Source organism: Electrona antarctica (genome assembly GCF_951216825.1).
Source record: "Electrona antarctica genome assembly, chromosome: 2".
Classification (NCBI taxonomy): Eukaryota; Metazoa; Chordata; class Actinopteri; order Myctophiformes; family Myctophidae; genus Electrona; species Electrona antarctica.
In genome coordinates, this window is record NC_136807.1 from 11,876,646 (window position 1) to 11,900,725 (window position 24,080).

The 24,080-nt window shown below is 42.3% G+C and overlaps 1 protein-coding gene across 1 annotated transcript in view; it reads left to right on the plus strand.

Moving 5' to 3' along the window:
• The window catches only part of sema3gb (sema domain, immunoglobulin domain (Ig), short basic domain, secreted, (semaphorin) 3Gb), a 59,288-nt gene extending 36,424 nt beyond the window's left edge, over positions 1-22,864 (plus strand). Inside the window, exons 3-18 of the mRNA XM_079517833.1 lie at positions 9,311-9,471; positions 10,740-10,802; positions 11,134-11,253; positions 11,546-11,639; positions 11,891-12,010; positions 12,127-12,272; positions 12,597-12,711; positions 12,885-12,954; positions 13,072-13,216; positions 13,889-14,111; positions 15,649-15,737; positions 15,836-15,877; positions 17,537-17,694; positions 18,562-18,629; positions 20,119-20,243; positions 20,725-22,864. Of these exons, the coding sequence (XP_079373959.1) occupies positions 9,311-9,471; positions 10,740-10,802; positions 11,134-11,253; positions 11,546-11,639; positions 11,891-12,010; positions 12,127-12,272; positions 12,597-12,711; positions 12,885-12,954; positions 13,072-13,216; positions 13,889-14,111; positions 15,649-15,737; positions 15,836-15,877; positions 17,537-17,694; positions 18,562-18,629; positions 20,119-20,243; positions 20,725-21,123 (2,138 nt within the window). The 3' untranslated portion in view covers positions 21,124-22,864. The remainder of the gene's footprint in view (positions 1-9,310; positions 9,472-10,739; positions 10,803-11,133; positions 11,254-11,545; positions 11,640-11,890; positions 12,011-12,126; positions 12,273-12,596; positions 12,712-12,884; positions 12,955-13,071; positions 13,217-13,888; positions 14,112-15,648; positions 15,738-15,835; positions 15,878-17,536; positions 17,695-18,561; positions 18,630-20,118; positions 20,244-20,724) is intronic.
• The last annotated feature ends 1,216 nt before the right edge of the window (positions 22,865-24,080 follow it).

Consider the following 24,080-nt stretch of genomic DNA (forward strand, 5'->3'; position numbering starts at 1 on the left):
TCACCATCCTGTCTCTTTGTGCTGAAGGTCAGTGTCTGGACTTCAAGATGGACGGACAGCACAAGGCTTGACCTGCTCTGTGTCCCAATTCCATACTATTTACTAATAACAATAAAATTAAACTACGGTAATAAAATTGGAAATACTCCAGTTAAAGGGACACACAAAAATATATATATCAATGACGTTTCTAAGATTTAGAACACTTTTAGATATTTTAGATTTTTGGAGCGTCTCTGACAGAGACAACCCATTTTCAACCTATTTTCATATAATTGGTCCTCACTATAATGCTCCTGATAAAATAGTACAATTTTTGTCTCCTCAGTCTGTGTCTCAGATGAGGGCTGTGGACAGTGACATCGTCAATGGGGAATCCAAGCTAATAGAAACGGCAGGCTTTCAATTCCTGGAAAGTTAGCATGCTGTAATGGAAGCCAACGATATGATGTCCACAGCCCTCCTCTGAGACACAGACGGAGTAGACAAAAATGGTACCATTTTTATCAGGAGCATTAGTGAGGACCAATTCACTAATTATATACAGTATACTTTTTGAAAATAGCAGTTCTTCAAACTCACAATGTGTCGCTTGTAGATCAGCTATTTTTCATACATTTCGAAAAAAAAATTGTGAAATGAGACATTCTGCATATTGTGCAATGTGCATAATAGACAGTACTTTGTAATGTTGGTATTAAATGCCGTTGTACATTTACTCAAGTCAATTTTGAATTCCGGACTTTTACTTTGAGTGTACTGTGAGGTTTTTTTCCAGCACTGATTCTAATCCCCAAAGAAGCCACATGGAGGTCCAGCTAGGGCAGCTCAGCTAGGGAGTCGTTTGTTAGAGATGCAGTTTAGCATTCACCTCTAGACACACATAGGACTTCAACTCTGGTCACACGGTCACGTTGCTCATTGGAAAGAGTCACTCTCTCTCTCCACACATAGTTGTTTTTGGCAGCAAATTTTGATTTCAGCATTAGTCATAGTCTCTTGAATAGTTTTCATTTAGTTTTAGTCACATTTTAGTCACCTGGAATGTTTTAGTGTTAGTCTAGTTTTAGTCGACTAAATCTACAGTTGATTTAGTTCGAACAAAATGTATTTTGGCAGGCCTTGATGCCCGTCGTAACGACAATTTTTTTCACTTGCTGAAAATAGACGATCTACAAGCCCACAACGCGTCGTGCTGCGACGCGTTGTGAGCTTGTAGATTGTCTATTTTCAGCATGCAACTGATTGTAAAATGACTTATACTGGATCTCTTGTCCACTAGTCCCTTCCTAACATTTTAGTCTAGTGTTTATTTGTTGACGAAATTGTCGGTATATTTAGTCTTAGTTTTAGTCATCATAGCTTAGTTTTTATTTAGTTTCCATTTAGTTTTCGTCAGTGGAAAAAGGTAGTCGACGAACATTTTTTGTCTTAGTTTTAGTCGACGAAATCAACAGCTCAGTATTTGTTTGATCACTGATCACTAAGAATTGGAATCGGAAAACAATTCATCTTTGACGGGGACAGAAAAGTTGCAGAAAACATCCAGTACTATTTACTAGTGTATTTCAAAGAAATATTTGTAATCATTTTCATTTGATCAATTTCTAACAATGACTGTTGTGGGAAGTTATTCACTGAATTATTTGCAGCAGCCTCATTTTAACACATGCTGTTTGTCTCATTAAAACAGGCCCTATACTGTCTCAGTGTGTCTCAGTAACATCACCATGAGGCCGAGATTCAGAAAAAAACAATGTAATGTTAAACAGTCAAACAATTACAGGAACTGATATTGATTCACCTAGTTTGGCCCCTATACACTCTGAGTAAGATCTGGCGTGCTCATTAAAGGTAGGGTATAATGATTTTCTTTGGTTAAATAGCTCTATATTCTGAGACAGTAGTACTCATAGAGTGTGTTTGTTCAGTACAGGAGTCTCCATGTCTCTACAGCTCTTTATAAAAGAAAATGCATGTTTTGGTCAGGTCGGCATACCAATTTTAGCCAATCAGGATAGAGAAGTTAAGAGAACACAGACTGACAGACACAGACAGGACACAGATTAGTGAAATTGAAAGTGATGACACAAAGAAATGAGCAGAACTGGAATAAACTGATACATGGGCACTCTCTCCTGATTGGCAGACATTTTGCAACCCACCTGAAAATGTATATTCTGTTTATTAAAGAGCTGGAGAGACAGGGAGACTCCTACTGAACAAACACTCTATAGCAATGATTACTATCAGAATATAGTGATTTAACCTTTTAACAAAAACATTTGTTTTAATCCAAAATATATCACTCTTACACTACCTTTAAGGTGATATTATTCCTGTGGGACAGCAAAGACTTTCCTGTCCTAATACAGCAAAGACTGCCAATGAAAGAGGACTCACCTTCAATGAGAACAATATGAAAATCGAGGGTCATGCCACTCTATCATCTTCTGATAGGAAATTCCAGCTTTATTTAACCGATTCTCCCACTAATTAAAACTGCTCATTTATTCACCCGGATGTAACACTAAAGTAATCTACCAATGACATTGCAGAGTCTCAATTTTGCCAAGAGAACAGCCATTCAACCGAGGCTGTTATAATCGCTGTCACTGAATTCAATACTGAATCTGGAAACCCCCTCAATTACTGCACACTTCTTGAAATCACACAGTGTTGAGAGCTACTGTATGAACGCCCTCCAAGCGCTGGCATTTCATCACAAAGCCTAAGATCATGATGATGAAATGTACCAACCACAGCCCCTGCCATGAGAACTTGAGAAGTCTCTATAAGAATGTAAGTAAGTGGATTATTATTATTTTTCTAAAGCTTTAAAAATCAACTGAGCTCACATGAGAGAAGGGAATTATCATCAACTCACAATTCAGGTCTTATAATATAAACCACACCTACTAGGGTTCGTTTTGAGGTGAAGTAAACTAGATATTAGATAACTGGGTGAATAATTTACCAGGGGAATAACTGAAGGCTTCACAGAAAGCAAAGGCTGTCTCGTGGCTGCAGGACTGCAGCCGCGACCACTCCCCACAGCAGGAATAGCCAGGAATGGGATACCGGTATGTATTTTGCCATGGCTTTCCAGGCCCGGCAGCAGGTGTGTCCCCCCTCACGTTCAATGCCAGTGATCACCCCGTCCTACCCCTGGCCCAGAGGTGGTTGATTTTCAGGATAAAGCCACTTGGAATGGGATGAGGGAGAGGTCCTGAGAATAGAAACCCCCCCCCCGCCCGCACACGCACAGAGCCGACGGTATGCCAGGCGCTTGGCTGAGCTGTGACGTCTGGGATTCTGCGTATTATTTGTGGATCTCTCACGCGCAGCTGCACCGAAGACACACAGGCGGCCACACGTCGCCACCTAGTTAGAGGCCCAGATCACAGCAGCTCTTGCACAGGATTACACACACACGCGCACGCGCACTCCCGCACACACACACACGCACGCATGCACGCATGCACGCATGCACGCACGCACACACGCACGCACGCACGCACGCACACACGCACACACACACACACACACACACACACACACACACACACACACACACACGCGCGCGCACACACGTTTGACACATAGCTTATTCATAAGAATAGCTGTGTCAAACACATGGGTACACATGTTCACGCATGAGCGAAGCTATTCATTTAAGATATTAGCAGACAAAGATGTGTGCATAACCACTACACAGAATGTAAGCTCACAAACTTAAATATAGTTCTCTCTCTCTCAAAGCTGTCATTAAGTCATAGGCCTACCCAGGTCTGGGAAAACGAAAATTGAAAATTGAAATGGCAGCCCAACAGACGAATCGAAGATTGGACATAATTATATCGAAGCACCCGGGCGTAGAATAGCTTGATATACTTTGTTTACTACCAGGAGGTCTTTATATAAGATGTTTTAATAAAGTTTCGTTTCATACTTTCTTGAATGTACAGGGCAGGCCTTGCATGAAGACGGTCCATGTCTGTGGTTATAATTACAGCAAAGACAACCACGAAAAGTCAAACAAAGTCTGCTTGTTGAGCATTGCTGCTAGAACTGGTTCCCAGAACCTATAGCTTTGGTTCATTGTAGATGATTCCTATAGAACAGGGGTGGGCGACCCCTGACCTAGCTTTACTGACAATGACATTGTCTACAAGTAGACCTGAGGGTCTAACTTTCTCAGAGTAGGGACATGTGCTAACTTTATTTTATTAATAACTAGCACATCTCATTCTCTACTCTACTTTACCATACGGATAGGTACACAAATAACGTTTTATTCATTGAAATGATAGCCGGTTTGTACTAGCTTTCAAATGGATTTCAGCCAGTGTTGTTTTCGTCGACTAAAACTAAGACGAAAATTATTCGTCGACTACCTTTTTCCACTGACAAAAACTAAATGGAAACTAAATGAAAACTAAGGTGTGATGACTAAAACTAAGACTAAATATACTGACAATTTAGTCAACAAATAAAAACTAGACTAAAATGTTAGGAAGGGACTAGTGGACAAGAGATCCAGTATAAGTCATTTTACACTTGGTTGCATGCTGAAAATAGCCGATCTACAAGCTCACAACGCGTCGCGCTGCGACGTGTTGTGAGCTTGTAGATCGGCTATTTTCAGCAAATGTAAAATCAGCCATTATGAAGGCATCAAGGACTGCCAAAACACATTTTAGTCGACTAAATCAACTGTAGATTTAGTCGACTAAAATCTCATGACATTTAGTCGACTAAAACTAAACTAACACTAACACATTCCAGGTGACTAAAATGTGACTAAAACTAAGTGAAAACTATTCAAGAGACTATGACTAAAACTAAAATAGAAATTTGATGCCAAAAACAACACTGATTTCAGCTCACTCCATACCAATGTGTAACGACTTTCCAGGTAATGCACTTTGCAGGCACAGATGAATGTTGAAAAGTCAATCACATGGAATGAAGGTTAGTTTGACGGACTGTTTATAAAAACCATGCTTGTCACAAACGAAGCCTTGTCTCAGATGGAGATTATTCAATTTGTGAGGATGTCTGAAACCTGTTCTGAGGCCACGGCATCCTTGAGTTCTGGAAAATGGAAAAGAACTAGGAAACGAAAGGAAAAGAATATCCCAATATCAAACAAGCTGCCCTCAGGCTACTGTCAATGTTTGGGTCCACTTAAACAGTGTTTTCTACCCTTAAAGATGTGAAATGTAAACATTACTAGGCCACAACTGAATACAAACCAGATTTAAAGAGGCTCGTTGAAGGCAAGGACTGTCAAAAGTTCCACTGACTAAATCTGTCATTGCATGGTCTTATAAATTGTATTATTTCATCATGTGGAAAAAGTAAGAAAAAACTAAAGTTTGTCACAAGAAAACGTCATCATTGCAAGATCAATTTAATCGCTGTGTGTGTGCTTGTGCATGCGTGTGTTTTGTGTATGTGTGTGTGTGTGTGTGTGTGTGTGTGTGTGTGTGTGTGCGCGTGCGTGCGTGCGTGCGTGCGTGCGTGCGTGCGTGCGTGCGCGTGCGTGTGTGTATGTATGTGTGCGTGCGTGTGTGTGTGTGTGTGTGTGAGAGAGAGAGAGAGAGAGAGAGAGAGGTCTCTTAAAACCCGATTTCGACTGAAGAATTAGCTGAATTAGTGTAGTTGAAAAAATCAGTCAAATCAACTATTAATTGTTTTAGTTTTTTTGCTAATTGTCATTAATAAATAAACATAAATACAATTCAATAAATGTCGTCAGTTGAAACTTTCCACCAGTATTGCTTATTGACAATTTAGGCCCTTTTTTCCCTTCTTCTTCTTCTTTTTTGTAATACCTCTGTCAACAACAGATTTGGATGGAGTTCAGGTTTCACCCCATTCCAGTTGTCGTGGAATGGTTTATCAGGATATAAGGAAATAAATACTATTGTCATCATGGTGCAAGAAAGAAGACGTTATCCTCTCAATAGGAAGTTGACCTTGTCAGCCCACACACCCACTCACAGTTTATTTGGAACGTCTCCAAGGATTATTGGGGGGTGACATCAGACATGGCTCAGAGCCACTAACTTGACCCCCCCCCCCCCCCGGGGGCACAGCCATTTCCATGACCCCCCCGGGGGCACAGCCATTTCCATTGTTCTATGGATGATAGCAATGCTACTCTACACTTCTAATAAATAAATACATATTTTTTTTGGTTCTTATTCTGCCCTCTAGTAAAGTTCCACCCCATTCAGTCCATCGTTTCAGCAGGTACAACAACTCATATATTTGCCAGGTTGCCAGGTTGGCATGTTGAAGGGCGCACAGCTGTGTGCCTCATGACATCAAAGTGACACTGGCATGAGGCTAATGCCATTCATTTATCTCATTCAGGACGGGGAACCCCTTTTGGTGTTTTAAAGCATTATGTTATGCTTTAGCTATTGAAAAATAGCAGACCTACAAGCTCATAGCGCGGCACCGAGTGCCGCGCTACGAGCTTGTAGGTCTGCTATTTTTGAAGAATCGTTAAAAATGTGGCGCAAATCTTTGAATAAATATATTCTTTCAGAGCAAACGTTTTTTAACTCAAAGTCTTTGCTTCTGGGGGGGAGGTCCCTGGAACAACATATTTTCAGATGGGGTTGGCGGCCAAATACAGATAATTCTGGGGGTCTTTGACATGAAAAAGGTTGAGCACCCACTGACATAGAAACATTGTTTTTTCAGAAAACTGTCAGGATTTAGAAGCCTTTTTGTAGAATCTTCTGTAGGTCTAAATGGGTTATATATTTGGTCTGTGAGGCTGCTAAAACCCCCACCACGCCCCACCAACCCATTCCCTCTGGCCAGTGCCAGGCTGGCGCTCGTGCGCAACACAGTCAGAGGGCAGCATTGTCATCACGTCCCCCCCCCCCCCCCCCAGACTCTGAGATTTATAGCAAAAGTCAACGAGGTTTTCTCTCCTAACCATCCCCACGCCTGACCCCCACCCCCTTACATGCCACCAGTTAGACAAATGTGACAAATGTCCCAGACAGGCTATATAAGCACATCAGACAGGCTTGCCTTTTTGTTCCTGCTTTATTAATTGCTTAACCCCTGTTTTCAAAAATGTTTAAAGATTTTCAAGTTTATATTTAAATCATGTAAGCATGTCTACAAGCTTACAATGCATCACAATGTCTTTGCCACATGTTGTGAGCTTGTAGCTCTGCTATTTAGTTAGAAAGAAAGACATTTGCCCCTATAATGACATGCCCCAAAGAGGGATGCCTGGGTTAAAGAGGTTATGGTTTATACTTTGTCGTGTGACCGACAAAAATAGCAGATTTCCACCTGGAAAGCATGACACGAGATGGGAAAGAGAGACAGGAGATGATGACGTGCCACACCATGCAGTCACGAGCTGGACTCCTGTCATGTTGTCTTTGCCAACATGCTACACGTGCTAACTGAGCAACGTCATTATGGCCCTGAAACGTGTGGCCACGTGTGCGCGCGCGCGCGCGCGCGCGCGCGTGTGTGTGTGTGTGTGTGTGTGTGTGTGTGTGTGCGCGTGCGTGCGTGCGTGCACGTGCGTGTGTTTGTGTGTCTCTTCTGTGTTTTCTGCCTCATTGTGTGCATGTATTTTTTATAGGAAATATATTACCAATAGACTATTGGCCTTCATTTGTATTGCCCTTTCAGAAACACAGTTACCTAGTGCTTCTTAATGAATTAAATGAAAAACAAAGCAAAGCAATCACATAAAGATTAAGTGACATCTTATGACAGCAGTGGCATTAAGGCCTCATTCACACGTATCAAACACCAATCAAGCAAATGTTTGGTCGGTCGTTTTTTTGTTCGGCCACCACAATGCTTTTCCAATGGGAGTCACATGGTTTGACCAAACATTTTTGTTTGATGAGGGGGGAGGGGCAGAACACCACCAGCAATCAGCAATCAAACACAAATGTTTGATCAAACCATGTGACTCCCATTGGAAAAGCATTGTGGTGGCCCAAAGAAACGACCAAACATTTGCTTGATTGGTGTTTGGTACGTGTGAATGAGGCCCCAGGCTTCGTACACACATAAAGAACAACTGTGCTGTGCTCTGCCTGTGTTTCATGGCCGCCCCAATGCTTTTCCAATGGAAGTCACGTGGTTTGACCAAACACTTGTGTTTGATTGCCCCCCCTCCCCCCATCACACACAACTGTTTGGTCAAACCACGTGACTTCCATTGGAAAAGCATTGAGGCGGCCATGAAACACGGACAGCACAGAGCATGTTTGTCTGATATGTGTGTACGAAGCCTTAGAGTGATACAGGAGTGACGTTTTTCTGTTGGACAACCTGGAAGTGACCTCTGCCACGGGTTCTCACTGTGACCTCTGACCTCTGCCATGGGTTCTCACTGTGACCTCTGACCTCTGCCATGGGTTCTCACTGCACATTTCCAGGTTTTGCATTGGCTTTAGATAAATAACAATATAATGAGTTCTGCTGCATGCAAGACTGATATGATTTTAACATGTTTTCGACACAACAATCTCCACAAATCAACACGTTTTATGACCTCATACAAATAGTATATGTTAAAAACAACAACCAAAACAACACATAGCTTAAAAGTTCACAGAGATATTAGCAGGTGTCGTTTGTATTTTGGTTGAACAAAGATGTTAGCCATAGACTTTTTTTTGCTGTATAAATAGAAAAACCTAAAACCAAGAACTACAAAGTGTCACCTTCTTCACATTCATTCATTCATTATACATAACTCTAGTTTACGGTCACACTATAATATACAGTATTCTGTTTGACACAAAAGGGCTGTGGGTTGGCTATTCCTCAGTTGATTCTGTGGTTTAAATGGCCTTTGGCGCCCTCTGCTGTTGGCCAAGTCATAGTACAACCAAGAAAGGTTATGGCCTACCAAATGCGACTTTGCTCTGTTTTATTTTATTGGCATCTGCATTTTTTTCTGCAAACATTTTAATGTAAAACAATTATATACATCCATCCATCCATCCATCCATCCATCCATCTTCAACCGCTTATCCGTAGTCGGGTCGCGGGGGCAACAGCTCTACCAGAGTGTTCCAGATTTTCTCAACTCGCTGTTTTCTGTATAAAAGACATGCCATCTTGCCATATCGCCAAAACCAGTGGGTCAAACTGAACAACCAATTTGTCAGTTTGAAGCTATGAGTCCCATGCTTTCATATGACATGAAAAAACGAAAATACCAAAAAAATCCAATGACTTACGCGTGTCTGTCAAGTTTGGTCACAAGTGTGTTTTCATCAACGTGTTGCGTGTCTTGCAGAGCTGATAGAGACGCGGACGGCGCGGCCCTTCTCCTTCTCCTTCAACACCAGTGACTACCGCATCCTCCACATGGACCAGGACCAGGGGAGACTCTACCTGGGCAGCCGGGAGTACCTGGTGGCTCTGGACATGCAGAACATCAACAAGGAACCACTCATAGTAAATATACAATCATATGATCCACCTACTCTCTTCTTGAGAGGGTTTTCTTTTTTTTTGATCGGAACCTTTTGAACATTTAAAGTCTTTGTCATGGTCCTTCAAAAGTGTATTAAAAAAGGTTTTAACAGAAGAATCCACTCCAGTATGCCATGCCAGGTGTTTTTCTCTCTGGTTCTAAAGCTTCTTCAGATGCAAAATACCTTATTTTGCCTGTCAATCATTGCCCCAGGGGCTGAAGCATAGGGGAGGGGAGGGGCAGGGAGGAGAGTGGGCGGGTTTTGTGGACCGTTACATCACCGTCCACAGGCAGATCTGAGCACTTGTTTGAGCCCAATTATTCAGAAAACCCCAGACCACAGAAAATCCACTGAATGTTCAAAGTTCTCAAACTGCTGACAAGCAATTACCACGACTGCTACAGTATGAGTTACAACACTGTAAGATTGCCACACTCTTTTAGAGTGCATGGGGATTGATTGCCCACCGTCTGATGCACTTTGCAAACATAACCCAGCCAGTACCCACTTGTTTTAATAGCACACCAAACAATAATATTTGTTTGGTACACTGTAATTGCACACTGGAAGCATACAGGAAATCCAACAATTACAATGCTAGAGTATAACAAAGAGATGTCCACAACATACAGTACAGTCTCTGAGATGAACGTTGAGTGAAAAAAATAAAGAAATAATTAAGCCTGATTTACACTTCATTGTGCATGTTGTGCAACTGTGCATAAAGGTGATGTTATCGTGTTCCAGTTTCAAATTGTTTGCAAAGCAAAGTAAGCAAAGTTCTTTGTTTACCCAGGGAAGTGGACTAAGCTCGAGATGCTTGTTTACAGCCACACCCTGCTCATAGAACATTTCATGGTAGGGGTTCAATGCCTTGCTCAAGGGCACTTCAGCGGTGGTAATTTTAACGTGCCGGTCCGGGGATTCGAACTGGCGACCTTCCGGTATCAAGACCGCTCCGCAAACCGTTCGGCCACCGCTGCCAAATCATGTATTTTGTTTCATGACTTCCAATTTCACTCTCTCCTGTATGAGTTCTCTCTCCTGACTTGATTAAATTGGTATCCCGAAAATGTTGTGTTTACAAAAGAGCTGGAGAGACAGGGAGACCCGGCTGTTACTGAACAAACACTCTACACAGCAAACAATGATTACTGTGGGAATATAGAGCTATTTAACACTTATTATAACAAAGTAAATACCACATAGAGGACCTTTAAGTCTTGTCTGTGTTCTTGTGTGTTTCAGATCCATTGGCCAGCTACAGCCCAGAGGAAAGCAGAGTGCAGAATGACAGGGAAGGGTGGACAGGTCAGTCCAACCTGTCCATCATCACAGACATTTTCAAACACTAATTACATCAGATCAGTACTGTGGGGCCCTATCTGTGGGCCCCTATCTCGCCTTACCCCTTTATGCCTAAACCTATCAGGCATATTTTACTACTTTACTACTAAGTGTTGGTCGCTTGTAGATCGTCTATTCTCTCTATTTTTAAATGTTTTTCAAAATAGTCAAAATCCGATCTACAAGCTCGATCTTCGTACTGAAGATCTGCCAGTTTCTTGCGAACGTTTCCCCCACAATAGGGGAGCTAGGGTTCACGTGGTTAACCTGCATTTGATTGCCTGTTTTTAACCAGGGAGAATGTGCCAACTTTGTCCGCCTCATTGAACCCTGGAACAGAACTCACCTGTACACCTGTGGTACTGGAGCCTACAAGCCCATCTGCACGTTCATCAACAGAGGATGGAGAGCTGAGGTACGCTACACACGCACTGCACGCCATTTACCATTTTTCAAGTTCATATAATCAACTGTGAGAGAGTTATTATTCAAGTATTTTTATTGAAGTTTGCACATAAGACAGGACAGACAACAGATACATTTACAGAACAGATACAGGACAAAACAACAACACCAGTACTAAACATTCATGTATAAAATATAAAAGTCTGAAATACAACTGTGAGAGAGTTGACTGACAGATTGTAAAATCAGGGAAACACACTTAAATGTCTTAATTTAACACTAAGGACTATACTTGTGTACAGGAGTATCTGTTCAGGCTCGTACCCGGCTACGCAGATTCAGGGAAAGGCAAGTGCTCCTATGACCCTCGGCAAGTGAACGCTGCCGCTCTGATAAGTGAGTAACCACTCACACACGCACACACACGCACACGCACATGCACACGCACAGGCACACACACGCACACGCGCACGCACGCACGCACACACACACACACACACACACACACACACACACACACACACACACACACACACACACACACACACACACACACACACACACACACACACACACACACACACACACACACATGTCGTCCCTTTATGTCAGTTGAATACGGAGTTGTCTGTGTGGATGTGTCCCAGATGGGAACCTGTATGCAGGCGTCCATGTCGACTTCATGGGAACAGACCCCGCCATGTTCAGGACGCTGGGGGACAGGCCGGCCGTCCGCACAGAGCAGTACGACTCCCGCTGGCTCAACGGTGAGCACTTTGAACTGCCTTATTGACTGAAATGGGTCTTTACAAATAAACGGATCTTGCTTTACCTCGACTTACGCACTCCAGTCCAAACCTGTCTATCCGTGTTATATCTCCAGATCCCGTGTTTGTGAAGATCCATCAGATTCCAGACAGCTCCGAGAGGAATGACGACAAGCTGTATTTCTTCTTCAGAGAAAAGAGTTTGGACGCGGCGGGGGGCAGCACGCCGAATGTGCTGTCCAGGGTGGGCCGTGTCTGCCTGGTGAGAGAAAAAAAGCTATTAATCCATTCTGGGCGGGAACCCCTTATGGTGTTTTAACTAAAGTTATACTTTAGCTATTGAAAAATAGCAGATCTACAAGCTCATAGCGCGCCACCGAGTGGCGTGCTACGAGCTTGTAGGTCTGCTATTTTTGAAAAATCGTGAAAATGTGGCACAAATCTTTGAATATATATTCTTTCAGAAGACTTTTTTTAAGTGGTTAAACAGTACATTTTGAGTGTGGATGGATGACATCAGCACCGACAGTAGGAGACAGCGGAGTTGATGCAGGATGGACCTCTAAATTGTTCTCCCGTCCCCCAGAATGACGACGGCGGACAGCGGTCACTGGTCAACAAGTGGACAACTTTCTTGAAAGCACGCTTGGTGTGTTCGGTGATCGGGAGCGACGGGGTAGAGACTCATTTTGATGAGCTGAGTAAGTAGCTTGTGATGTGCGCTGGAAATCTAAACATTTTAGCTTGCTAAAGTAGGGGATATACTGTATGTATAGGCTTAATAAGACACAACATGCACAGACATATCTGTACATGCACACGTTTATCTCACCGCAGCACTAAAAAACTGTCCCCTTTTACAAAACACTTTCAGAGGACGTTTTCATTCAGCCAACACAAGATGAACGCAGTCCCGTCGTGTATGCAGTATTTACAACTGCGGGGTAAAAATACACTTTACTTCCAAAATAATTGTCATCTATCACCCGCCTGTCATCACTGTGCGTGTTCCTTTGAACCTTAACTTTGACCTTTGTCTTCTTCTGTCATCATGGTGACAGCTCTGTGTTCAAAGGCTCGGCTGTGTGCGTGTACTCCATGTCTGACATCCGAAATGTCTTCAACGGCCCCTTCTCTCACAAGCATGGCCACAACTACCAGTGGACGCCGTACACCGGGAAGATCCCATACCCTCGCCCTGGAACGGTTAGAACAATCTCTAGTAGTCTCTCATTTTTGTATTTTAACACATTCTGGACGGGGAACCCCTTTTGGTGTTTTAAGCATTATGTCTATACTTTAGCTATTGAAAAATAGCAGATCTACAAGCTCGTAGTGCGGCACTCGTGCCGCACTACGAGCTTGTAGATCTGCTATTTTTGAAAAATCGTGAAAATGTGACGCAAATCTTTGAATATATATTCTTTCAGAGCGTTTTTTAACTCAAATCTTTGCTTCTGGGGCGTTCCTGGAACGACATATTTTCAGATTTTCAGAATTGTTATTGTATATCTATCTCCCTGCTCTTAGTGTTTAATGATGGCTGTATAATTGTGCCGAGCAGGGAGAAAAATGTAGCAGAGCCGAACGATAAAATATTATATGCACACTTTTATTCATCATTCATTCTATAATAAATATGTGTTCAATCAATTCGTGAGTTACTGGTATCTGACTGACATAAATAAATAGAAAATACTTACTTGCCCAAACGAACAACTCGTCACTGTGACGCATTTGTAGCTTCTAGATGAGTTATTTTTGGAAAGCAACAACATACACTACAGACTAACTACAGAGTGCATAAATTAGCCTATTAGTGTCAACAGGTCACACTCTAATATGTTGCTACATTGTTTTGTTGTTATGTTTGCACAGTGTCCGGGAGGAACCTTCACTCCGGGCCTCCGCTCCACCAAGGAGTTCTCCGATGAGGCGGTGAACTTTGTGAGGGCACACCCTCTGATGTACCACGCCGTTTACCCCATGCACAAGCGTCCTCTGGTGCTGCGCACTGGTGTCGACTACCGCTTCACCTCCATCGTGGTGGACCTGGTGGACGCCACCGATGGGAGATATGAGGTGCTGTTCCTGGGCACAGGTCAGTTTGAGCCGTGATACCAGAACTGTTCAAAAAATTATCTGAGAGGGAAACTTCTTTTTTTATCCCACGATTGTAACACATTTTTCACCCCTGTGTCAATTATCTAATGTGATCCTGGGCTCTACATACCCTCCGCCAACCTACTCCCCATATATGGGGGACATGGGGAGAGCAACAGACTTGAACTCATGCTTCCTTCATGCCTGAGTGTCCAAGTTGCTCCTTTACAGGGAAACTGTAGCAGGGAAGCTTTTTCTGCCTTTATTGATAGATTGATAGTAGACTGACAGGAAATGGGGAGAGAGATGGGGGGGGAAGACATGCGGCAAAGGCCGTCGGGATCGGGAGTCGAACCTGTGACATGCCGTCAGGCTGGCTCAGCAGCCTAGGTGCCCAGACGGTTGAGCTAACCACCCAGGCCGCCTTAGCACTTTTTATTAATACTCGCCATTGGTTCAATATTTTTTCACCAACCCAGACGTAAAGGGTGTTCAATAAAATTGATTTATGAAAAAAAATCCAAAACCTTTCTTCCGGACAGCAACGATTATTAAAAAAAGGAAAAAGTCTCCTCATGCATTAGAATTTAAAGGGTGAGGGGCCCCTGCTTTTTCCATTATTAAAAGAATATACCTGTGCGACAAGGGGCTGGACAAGGAAGTCACATTACAATTACATTTGCCAACTGAGCATGGTGGTTAGAGGCCATTAGCCACACTTTTTAGACTTGAGATTACTTTCAAAATGCCCAGCTCCTCGCTACTTTCCTTGTTTTATGGTGAATACTTGTAGTATTTTATTTCCTAGTTTTATTGTGAATACTTGTAAATGTATGTGAAGTTGTTTGTGTGTATGAGTGTATAATATATATATATTCTGTGAAAGTATGAAACAGCTGAGGTTGTGAAAAAAAAGAAAAAAAGCAGTTGTAAGAAAAATGTATGCTTTTAATTCTGTGAAGTTGCCTAAACTGAAATAAAAACAAAGTTAAAAAAAAAAAACTACCCAGTACTACCCACCCAAAAAATATATATGATCCCATTGTTGAAAATAGTTACATATTAGGCATGAATCAGGAAATGGAATTGGTAGGTTTTTTTTTGTATATATAACTTTGTAATACTGACGTTTGTGCGAAACACTCTTGAAAACAAAGTATTGCGTTGTGGGTTTGCCCTTTTTGATGTCAATCAATCAAGTGAAGTCACCTAAATTCAAGTGACAGATGTCACGAATAGATATTTATTTATTTAAATTATATATTGTTTAGGGGTATGTCATGCGATCTACCTGCACAGCCTGTGTGATCTACTGGTAGATCACGATCTACCTTTTGGGCACCCCTGGATTAGAGCGTCATTCCAAGTTGAACACTTCCAGAGGTTGGAACTTCCATCCTCTGGTTTCTGCATCATTTTTGGCAGAGGCATTAAGGGCCTGGAGGAAGATGTGGTTCCACTTTGAATATACTGTATATTCAATTTTCTAAAATTGTTACAATGATGCTATTTTAACTTAAACCACTTTATTGCAGACCGTGGAACAGTTCAGAAAGTCATAGTTCTTCCCAAAGACACGGCCAGCACGGAGCAGCTCACGTTGGAAGAGGTGGAGGTTTTCAGGGTAATTACAATCAAATGTTTTATAGCAACAGTGTTCCATTGTCGAACATGAAATGAGTGTCTGTGTTTGTTCTCACTGTTGTTTCTGCTCTCGCACAGATTCCTGCTCCAATAAAGACCATGAAGATATCATCCAAAAGGGTGAGCCTAAGTTTTGTTTTTGGCAAATTTGATTTTAGTTTTAGTCATAGTCTTTTGAATAGTTTTAATTTAGTTTTAGTCACATTTTACTCACATGGAATGTTTTAGTGTTAGTCTAGTTGTAGTCGACTAAATGTCATGCGATTTTAGTCGACTAAATCTACAGTTGATTTAGTCGACTAAAATGTATTTTGGCGGGCCTTGATGCCGTTGTAATGGCTGATTTTACACTTGCTGAAAATAGCTGATCTACAAGCTCAACACGACACATTGTGAGCTTGTAGATCTGCTATTTTCAGCATGCAACCAAGTGTAAAACTAGTCCCTTCCTAACATTTTCATAGCTTACCGTAGTTTTCATTTAGTTTCTATTTTGTTTTCGTCAGTGAAAAAAGGTAGTCAACGAACATTTTTCATCATAGTATTAGTCGACGAAAACAACACTGGTGAGCCTATGCCTGAGCCGCATTAAACCACTGGTTCTCATCGCTAGCTTCAGGGACCACCACGGTTCCAAATGGACCCATTTGGGTCTGTAACTCAGAGAGTGGACAAATGGAACCAAGTTGGATCAATGGAACATAGAATATAATTTCTTATTTATCAGTATAACAATGAAAAATACTTTTTCAAGGTTCTAAAGATAAAAATAGAATTACATAAAAAATTAAAAATAAGGTAATACTAATGTGATATTATGAATAAAATCATAGTGTTTTGCCATTATTTGGGGAAACCACTTGCAGTTGCAATATCCTCAGAGCCCACCAGTGGGTCTCTGCCCACAGGTTGAGAATCGCTGCTTTAAACTGGTCTACCAGATGGACACTGAGGGTTCTGTTTTGCATGGCACCACTTCTCTCACGTCTCTGTTGTTTTGACCACTTTCACCCTGGCATCCCTATTTCGGGCATGCCATTATAGATGAAAAAGAAAATAATAATAATCACGATACGATTATCATCGTATCATCATGGCTCATCTCATACTGGCCAATCAGAATGCCTGTTGCCACAAATTTACGTCATATTTTGCGGACATTTGACCTCATTTCCCCTTTCATTGTCGATGGCAAATATGAGATGTGTAGGGACAAGATGACGTAAATTTTCCCGTCATTGTCAATGGCATTTAATGTTTGTGTTGCGGACACATTTACGTCATATTTGGCGGACATTTGACCTAATTTCTCCTTTCATTGTCGATGGCAAATATGAGACGTGTGGGGAGAAGATGACAAAATTAAATAAATACATTTTCCCTTCATTGTCAATGGCATTGATTTAACCCATTGTGGGCGGGAACCCCTTTTGGTGTTAGCATTATGTTATGCTTTAGCTATTGAAAAATAGCAGATCTACAAGCTCATAGCGCACCACCGAGTGGCGCGCTACGAGCTTGTAGGTCTGCTATTTTTGAAAAATCGAAGAACGACTGACATAGAAACATAGCTTTTCAGGAAACTGTCAGGATGTAGAAGACATTTTCAGAATCTGATCTCAGGTCAGAATGGGTTAATGTTTGTGTTGTGGACATTTTGTGGGGACAAAAGCTGTATATAGGAGGGGCTCAAAAATAGCCAATTTACTATTTTCTCTATTCGTCACACAACAAAGAATATAGGGCTAATCTTTCTGTTTCCTCTGTTGTAACTTGCAGCAACAACTGTACGTATCGTCAGACAGAGGGCTCACCCAGGTCTCCCTGCATAGATGTGCCGTCTATGGCAAAGCCTGCTCAGACTGCTGTCTGGCCCGAGACCCTTACTGTGCCTGGGATGGAGAGACGTGTGCTGCCTTTACCACCTCCACCAAGAGGTGAGGCCACACACACTCTAGCCCACTGGTAAATGGTGCATTTATATAGCGCCTTTATCCAAGGCGCTTTACATAGATTGTGCATTACATTCACCCACACATTCGTACACCGATGGCAGCTGAAACCATGCAAGGCACCAACCTGCACATCAGACCACTGCTCTAGCCCTTTGTAAATATACCTTGTGATCAGCAGGAGCAGCAGGGGTGGTACTGCAGTCGCTGTACCGCACTGACGAAAAGAGAACTGAGCCAGAAGGTAAAGCTCTCTGCTCTCTGTCAACCGAGCGGTCCTACTCTCACCTATGGTCATGATGTGTGGGTCATGACCAAAAGAATAAGGTCGCGAATACAAGAGGACGAAATGAGTTTTCTCTGACGGGTGGCATGGCATCTCCCTTAGAGATAGGGTGAGAAGTTCAGTCACGCGAGAGAGTGACTCGGAGTAGAGTCGCTGCTTCTTCGCCTGGAAAGGAGCCAGCTTAGGTGGTTCGGGCATCTGGTTAGGAGGCCTCTCGCGTGTCTCCCTAGGAAGGTTCTCGAGGCACGTCCCACTGGGAGGAGATGAGATGGAGGGATTACATTGACTCACTGGCCTTGGAACGCCTCAGGATCTCCCAGGAGGAAGTTACTAATGTTGCTCTGACGAGGGAAATCTGAAGCTCTCTGGTGGAGCTGTTGCCCCCGCGACACGACTACGGATAAGCGGTTGAAGATGGATGGATAGATGCACATTGTGATCATTAATTATAATTAATAACAATTAAAACTCAACACTGTGATCATGGGAGACACAGGAATGATTGACATCATTCATATGATAGACGAGAGAATACACTCTGACTGACTACATGATTTTTGTCACAGGCGGAGTAGAAGACAGGACATCAAACATGGAGACCCACTGCGACAGTGTCGAGGCTTCAATGCTAAAGGTACTGTCACATGTTATGGAATACATAATAAGCAACATTGCTATGCATGGCCACAGTAAAATAAACATTTGGCTCAGGCTAACGCCAGGGCTCCACTGCAGCCATCGGGCGTCCGTCAGCGTCGCATCGTCGTCAACGCAGGGAATGTTCCCTTTTTAATCATTGAAGGGTGCTCCACTGCCGACGTTACCCTGTGCGTTGTGCATTTGGAAAGCGTCACACATTCGCCACGGTTAATTTTTTGATGCCGTCAAAACACAACGCGATGCAACACAGTCAGTGGAGCCCTGGCATTTAGGACACCATACTCAAGGTTTTAATTGAAATGATTTATTAACAACAACAACAAAAAAGGTGTCATCAAAAGTTAAACTAAACTCTGGGAGTCCGAAGGTCTGGGCTGGCAAAACATAACAAAAGGATTTAGCCTAAATCCTTTTGTTATGTTTAGGAAGTTTGGGCCAACCACACAATGTGCCAGTGGACACAGAGCTACCTTCCTCTAAACTATCAAAACATTATATAAACTAAACTGGCAAGCCACAAAAACAGACCTCCATCCTCAAAAGAAATAAACAAACTAAGGGTCAACGGAAACAAAACCACTACAACATAGGCATGATGTTTCGTCTGAGAGAGACCTTCTGCTCCAACCTCACGTACGGTAAAATGAGGCAGGACCACCCACTAATCACCTGATCAGGAACACGTGAGAGAGAGAATATTTTTCTCTTCCTTGTCTATCAAAACAGTATATAAACTAAACTAACAAACAAAGCCACAAAAACAGACGTCCTTCATCAAAATAAACACGCAAAATAAGGAGCAACAGAAACAAGAGTACCACGACGGTAGGCAGGCTGCTTCTTCTGAGGGAGAAGGAGCAGCCCTTCCTTCTCCTCCAGCTTCTCTTAAACGTGGGACAGGGTCAGCCACTATAATCACTTGATCAGAGTAACACAGGAAAGAGAGAGAAAAGAGGAGAGACAGAAGAACACAAGAAGTAATATAAAGGGGAGAGCGTGTGATATGAACACAGGCACACAAGTGCAGGGTGGTGGCCTGCAACGCCTGTAGAGAGGCGCTCATCAAAGTTGAATTAAACACACGTAATGCAAATTTGCTTTGCCACTGGACGTTGTTTACTTTATGCATGTGTGACTACACCCTTAGTGTACATATTAATATAGAATAGCACACCTGAAGGTGCAAACACGGCCTGCCCTGAACCAACATCTCTTATTCTTTCTCTTCATTCCTGATTAATTTACCAGTCATTGACCTTGACCATACTGTATGTAATTCATAGTTCTTCCAGTGACCGTTTCGCTTGCCGAAAATAACTGATTTGAAAAGCAGGCATTACAGAAACAAAAGGTTCTTGACCACAAGGCATACAAGGCCGCTGGGTCGCAAAACAAATTTCAGTGCAAACTGACAATAAAGTACTACAGTATATAATATCAATCACTCTCCTCCTGATTTGTAGAGAAGAGGCTCAGTGAGACAGTGCAGTTCGGTGTGGAGGGGAGCAGCGCGTTCCTCGAGTGCCAACCACGATCGCCACAAGCATCTGTCAAGTGGTTTTTCCAGAATGACGGCAAGAGGAAACTGGTGAGTATAGGGGTGCAAGCTGATGTCACTATTTCATACTGGTTGACCAGTCCAGTCTGCTATCATTACATTCCTGTTATTAAACCATTCTGGGCGGGAACCCCTTTTGGTGTTTTAAGCATTATGTTATACTTTATACAGAGCTACAAGCTTGTAGATCTGCTATTTTTGAAAAATCGTGAAAATGTGGCGCAAATCTTCGAATATATATTCTTTCAGAGCGAACTTTTTAAACTTTGTTTATGGGGCGGTCCCTGGAACAACATATTTTCAGATGGGTGTCGGCGGCCAATTACATATATATTTGGGGGTCCTTGACATGAAAATGTTTGAGAACCACTGAGTCATAGAAACATGGGTTTTTCAGAAAACTGTCATGATTTGGAAGACATTTGTAGAATCTGTCAGGTCTAAATGGATTAAATATATTAAATAGAACTGTCCCAACAGTATGAAATCTGGCAATTGCTATTTCCTCTAGCTGAACCGGGAGCAGGAGGTTCTGAAGACGGCCCATGGGATCCTACTTAAGTCTTTGAGTCAGGCAGACAGCGGGCTGTACCACTGCCTGGCCACGGAGAACAACTTCAAGCACACGATGGCCCGCGTGGCCCTCCGCGTCCTCGACAGGGAGATCGTGCACGCTCTCACCTTCCCAGACAAGCCCGCCGGCCAGGAGAAGCCTCACCACCACCTGCCACACCAACACCAACCGCCCCCACTGCTGCCGCACAAGCTCTCCTCCCAGCCCGAGATTCGTCTCATCAGCCAGTACTGCCAGGCCTACTGGCAGCAGTTCAACGCTAACCTGCCAGCTAAACGCACCAGCCGCAGGCACACCGATGACGCGTCCAGTCTGAACTCCTCCGACGGGCTCTAGGTGCCATTCTCGTTTTTGGCCCTTGCACAAGGCCCTCCTGTGGAGCCATGATATCCCTACTGGAGCCTCTTTTTACACTGATCACCACAATGTACGTTCGGTTTCATTCCCTCCTGACCGCCAGTAAACAAGCTACTGTAGGAATTCATAGAAACATAGTTACATGTGTAACACCTGTTAGTCTGTAGAAGAGCACACCCTTTCAGTGGACAGTTTTGGTCCAAACCTTAAAATGAGGTCACATTTTTGCTTCACTGATACACAGAATTCGGTGGGTGATATAAAACTCATCAAATGTTTGATGAGTTGGATATGGAGATGTTATGAGTACAGCACACAGTAGGCTGTCAGTCAGAAACGTGTGCAGGACAAGACTAAAGTGGGATGGGTAGCGGGATGGGTGGGTGGGTGGGCGGTGGGGGGAACAGTTAATATAAAGAGTGTATATTTTAGCACTTGAGTAACTGTAACACTTTTTGCATGTGGTCCACTCATCTGGTTACTGTATTTCCTCACTCCAATCATATTTTGTATATATATATATGTGTAAAGTGACCAGATAAATTCAGAAATGTGTTCAGTGTACTGAAGTGACATACTGCTGGTGTTGGTGTATTATATAATGATGATCTTAGTGAAGTCCGATTTATACATTGCTGTATGACGGAATCGTGCACCGACTATAACTCGAGTATAAAGTCTGAAAAGGGTAAAGGTACATTATCAATTAATCGTTTCAGCGTAATGTGTTCATTCACCATACACAATAATGTTCACATTCTGTTGAGCATTATAAGATACAATGATCCTTCATAGGTGAACTATTAACACATACAGGCTACTGTATGAGAATTGATTTAGGTGAAGGGTCACTATAACACCAGCTGTAGTAATGAGTCAAAGAAAAATAAGTGGATCTTTCGTGTTAAAAGTATACTGGATATTCCTTTTGAATAATAATGCTGCAAGACAAAAAACTGCACCTGCACTTTTATGAGACGCACGGAATGCAAACCGTGGATGAAAAGTGAACAGGTGCAATTGTTTTTTTTGTTGCATATTAGTGTCCAATGTAAGCATTGATTAACATGAATCATGATAATGTACTCACTGTAGATGGCTTCTTCTAGGTAGGTAGAAAGAAATAGGTTGACCGTTGATGTGAGTTGTGTTGTTGCTTTCATCATTTTGTTTCAACCTCCTTTGGACAAAACAGCAGCTGACCAAATGAGTTTTGGCTTCTTGTTATTGGCTGTGTGTATCATGGCTCCTTGGCTAAGCTATTTCCTTCTTGTTTAAAAAAATACTAAATATTATTAGCTATGTTTAATGCGTGAGTCTTTCCCAGAGATAATGTTTGTGCTCTTTTTCTAACGTATTATAACAGACAAATTATTTAGGACCAAACAATGTTCCTTTCTCCAGCCAAGGTGTTGAGAATTTCTAAAGAAGCATGTAAATAACGTTTTTTTTTGTATTGCTAATATTGCAGTGAAATAAGCATGACAAACTGGAAGCAAGTAGGTCTGTATCTGACGACGTGAAATTAAGTTGTAAATACATGTCTTCATAAGAGAGCATCATGAAGCATAGCATAGACCATTGGTTCCCATTCCCAAAGTGGGGTCCAGGGACCCCCAGGGGTACTTGAGGGAGTCCCAGGGGGTCCCCAGCTAAATGATAGTTTGGAACCAAATGGACCCTTACGGGTCGGTCTGTAAGTCTGAGATTATACAATTGGAACCAACGGGTCCATTTGGTTCCATTTGTACACTCTCAGAGTTTAACATTGATTTTACAATATAAATTGGGGGTCCCAGAGATAGAAATGCCATTAAATGGGTTAGCTCTTTAAAAACATTTCACTGAGCGAAACCAATAAACTGAATTGGAAGCCTCAAACTGTCGTTAAAAAATACGACACTGTGAAATCCATAGTATCAATTTAACTGAGAGAGTGTATAAATGGAAGCACACTCTCAAGAGTGAAATCAACTCTCAGGATTGTACTGTGTGTGTGTGTGTGTACACCTCAGATGTGAATAAAGTGATCCCACCCTCGATGACAAGCATTCGAGATGAGGTCTATGATGCTATACTCAGGAATGCGCTTGGCTGTAGTTTCGTAGAAAGGAATTTTGAGTGACCTGCCCACAGCTATGGCTGAGGTAATGATGATACAAGCCCTATGAATAGTATGTGTTATTCGATACACGAGCGTTGCTTCACAGTTGCTACTTTGGCAGCGAGAGATGCTGATGATGACCTTTGTTTAGTAACCATAATTACACTTGTCAAAAAAGCTATTCGATACTTGATAGCCTAAGATTTGGACAATGACATTATCTTTTGACAAGGCACTCATACTGTGTAGGTCCAGAGTTTTGTAAGAGATCATTTCTCAGATAAATCTTTAGATACTTTGTGGACATTTCTTATATTTTGTTAGATAGCCTACAGTACAGCTGTATCGGCCCTTTGGTCTTGTCTAAATTTGGATGCAAGTAAGCCCACTGCTTTCTCTCACCCATGCCAAGAACTATATTTATTTTGAGACTGTATATATTTTTTCTTGTTTTTCCCTGCAGTTTGGTGGTGGGGTGTTGAGGGGAATGCAGTGTTGATAGAAAAACGGCTGACTTTCAAAAGAGAACATAGTTATGTGAAATCCAAATTACCCAGTACTGTACTGTACTACAATTTTCCGAGCCTTGAGTGTTTTAAATATGAGCAAAGAAATACCTAGGCTACTAATGGTAACAGAAAAGCCATGAAAAACATTTCAAATTTCCATTTTGGATACTGCATTGCGAATAACATTAAGATGCCCAACAGCCAGCCAGACAATGACATAAGCCATCACAGCTAAAGCGAATTCCATTAGCACCTGAAATAAGCAGAAAGATAGATCACTGACAGACTCTTTAAATCACACAATGTAAAGGAATATTCTGTAA